Here is a 3083-nt window from a genome sequence, read left to right as displayed (position 1 = left end):
TCCTCCGCCGCGTATGGCCACCACCTCTATTTTTGCCAGAGTTGAGGGGGGTCGCTTACAGGTGTGGCCGGCCTGGAAACGGTGGCGTGGCTGGTGAGGGCGGAGTCGATTAGGGAAGGATCAGGACTTTATGGCAGAACAGAGTCCACCACCCTGCTCGGAAGAAAGTTCGAATATTTTGTTCGCTTTGGTTCCGGCAAGCCATCGCACAAGCCAGAATCTGTAACTCCAAACAGTAGCGCTCTCGAGCACGGTCCCCAACACTCACTCCCCACGGGCCTGGTCTGCGGCCACAAGCCGTCGCCCCCTTTAAGAGCCTGCTCCGCGGGACTAACGTTCGAACGGGCCCTGGAGCCCCTCCTCGGGCTCCGATTGGCCGTGCGCGGCGCACGAGGGCGCGCCGGCCAGCCCCGGAACGGTTGGCGGCCCTTCGTGATTGGCGGTCGAGGAGCCTATATAAGGTGCGGGGCGGCTGGGCTGCCCTGTTTAGCGACCGGACCCGAAGCGGGGCAGTTGTTTTCTGTGGAGAGGTTAGTAGAGCAGCGCGCGTGTCACTGGAGTCGTTTCTCTTCGGAGTCTTAGGTGATCGAGGGTGTGCCCAGGGGGTGGATTTGTTTGCGCCTCCTGTTCCCTCCCAGTTTCCGAACGTAACACCCCCTCACCCCGGCGCCGACGGCCCTGTGCAGGGGAGGCAGGATGGAGTTCAAGCTGGAGGCTCACCGCATCGTCAGCATCTCTCTGGGCAAGATCTACAATTCGCGGGTCCAGCGTGGCGGCATCAAGCTGCATAAGAACCTTCTGGTCTCGCTGGTGCTGCGCAGCGCCCGCCAAGTCTACCTGAGCGACCCGTGTCCCGGCCTCTACCTGGCCGGTCCCGCTGGGACCCCGGCGCCGCCACCGCAGCAGCAGTCCGGGGAGCCGGCGGCCGGGCCACCCGCCGGCTGGGGAGAGCCGCCCCCGCCCGCCGCCCGTGCCTCTTGGCCGGAGACAGAGCCGCAACCGGAGCGCTCCTACGTCTCAGACGCGCCGCGGGTAGTGGAAGAGGTCCCGGTGGCCACGGTGACTGGAGTCGGGGACGTTCTTCAGGGCAGAGAGGTGGACGCGACGGAAGCTGCCTGGAGCCACGTGGAGGGGCCGCGCCCGGCGGCGGCCAGAGAAGCCGAGGGTCCCGCCAGAGGCTGGGGCGTCTTCCCCGAGGGATCTCGTGCCGCGCGCCGCCCCTGCGGCTGCCTCCTAGGTGGGGAGGACCCGCCGGGTACACTGGCCGCGACACCCCGCGCTGCCTGCTGCTGCGCGCCGCGACCAACCGAGGACGAGCCCCCCGCGCCACCCGCGGTGTGCACCAGGAAGCGCGGCGCGGCGGGGGTGGGCGGCGGCCCAGCGGGCTGCCTGGCGCCCGGCTCGACCCCGCTCAAGAAGCCCCGCCGGAACTTAGAGCAGCCGCCAAGTGGAGGAGAGGACGAAGACGCGGAGGAGATGGAGACCGGGAACGTGGCTAACCTCATCAGCATCTTCGGATCCAGTTTCTCGGGACTCCTACGGAAAAGCCCCGGGGGCGGCAGGGAGGAAGAGGAGGGAGAGGAGAGCGGTCCGGAAGCCGCCGAGCCCGGGCAGATCTGCTGCGATAAGCCGGTGCTGAGAGACATGAACCCCTGGAGCACAGCCATCGTGGCCTTCTGAGCCCTTGGCCCCCGTGCAGGAAGGAGGTTGAGCAGCGGGCGTCCCCGAAGTGAGGGCCGGGCCCTTCCCGGCTGCGAGGACGCCCAGAGACCGCGGGCGCTGAGCGCGTTGGGCAGACTGGTTGCCTCCGGGCATCGCAAACTGCCCCCGGGCGCATCTGGCTTATCTGGAGACCTGGGAGCTTGAGGCTCATTGGAAGAGGACGATCGTTAACTTTTGTGTTTGTGTATGTCTGTGTATGTAAGTTTGTCTTGTGGCATTAAGACTATTTTGCTCTTCTGGAATGCACCACTCCTTCCCCAGGGCTTAAGAGATTGGGGGCAGACAGGGACTTTCCTTTGCCGGCTGCGTGGAGAAGGAAGCGGCTAAAAGGTCTTGGGCCGGGGAGTTCCCCATTCGTTCTCCGGGGAGGGAGGGACTTTACACCCACCCCTCACCGGAAAGCTAGACCCACTTCAGGGCCAGGAGTGGCGTTTCCGCACAGGATTTCCTAAGACGAGAGGGATTTAGTCAGGAGCACAGACTTGGATTCCTTGTGTCCCTCCCCACCTTTCTCTCCCAATGAAGAAACGTTTATATCCTGTGATTACTCTAGGAAAGGGGCATATTAACGGTCCTTTGCTTCCCCGTAGGGGAGAAAAAGCTTGACGAACTTCACGGAAGAGTTCAAGCTTGGAAATAATGGAGTTTATAGAGAAAAGATATATTTTTAAAAGCTCTAGGTCAGAAGTACTACACGGTGCTTTTAAAAAGTGTTTAATGAAAGTTTACAGACAGAAGCCCGAAGTGGAAAGACCTTATGGTTTTGTAGATATGGTGACTCCAGTCTTTGTTGTATAAAGGTTGGGGGAGCTGATAAGGTTTTTGTACAGTATTTTCTCCTTCGTTGTATTGATTTTTGTATAAAAATGTAACTTCTACGTGTGTAACACGTATTAAATATTTTGAAGCAACGTAACTGCCTGCTTGTCTGTAATAACCTGCCTGGGTTGGGAGGGAAATGGGAGGAGGGAAACCAGGGCCTGGGCTAGAAAATTGAAGGTGTGGTTCTTAGTATCAGTCATTCGCAGACTGAGGACATTGTTTACTGACTCCACTAAATATCAAGAGAGACACGTTTAATTTTCCCTCCTAGATCAGAGGACTGCTATTAGATACTAATATCAGCGACCTGCCAGGTTCTAGAAACCTGCCACTACAACTGCCTTTTCTAAGGTCAGTTTAGACCAATTTGTCACCCAATATGTGGGTGTCTAATACTAAGTAATTTAACCATCAACTTTTGAAGCCCTGCTTATCCACAAAAATGGTTTTCAGCAAAACTTTGTTTCCTGTTAAGCTATTAATATGGGTCATCTTTTAGCTTTGTAATTGAAAAAAAAAAGTTTAGATAGTAGTTTACC

General features: G+C 57.9%; 1 protein-coding gene across 1 annotated transcript; it reads left to right on the top strand.

Moving 5' to 3' along the window:
• Positions 1-489: 489 nt before the first annotated feature.
• IER5 (immediate early response 5) lies at positions 490-2635 on the top strand. Its single transcript, XM_030823908.1, has one exon. The coding sequence runs from the start codon at positions 697-699 to the stop codon at positions 1678-1680; it is 984 nt and encodes a 327-aa protein (XP_030679768.1). The 5' UTR covers positions 490-696; the 3' UTR covers positions 1681-2635.
• The last annotated feature ends 448 nt before the right edge of the window (positions 2636-3083 follow it).

The sequence above is a fragment of the Nomascus leucogenys genome, chromosome 12 (genome assembly GCF_006542625.1).
Source record: "Nomascus leucogenys isolate Asia chromosome 12, Asia_NLE_v1, whole genome shotgun sequence".
NCBI classification, from domain to species: domain Eukaryota; kingdom Metazoa; phylum Chordata; class Mammalia; order Primates; family Hylobatidae; genus Nomascus; species Nomascus leucogenys.
Note: the sequence above shows the minus strand (reverse complement) of the source record. Positions and strands in the feature narration are given on the sequence as shown.

Excerpts from the sequence above, each read along its gene's own strand:
- IER5 (XM_030823908.1), top strand. The coding sequence starts at position 697 with ATGGAGTTCAAGCTGGAGGCTCACCGCATCGTCAGCATCTCTCTGGGC.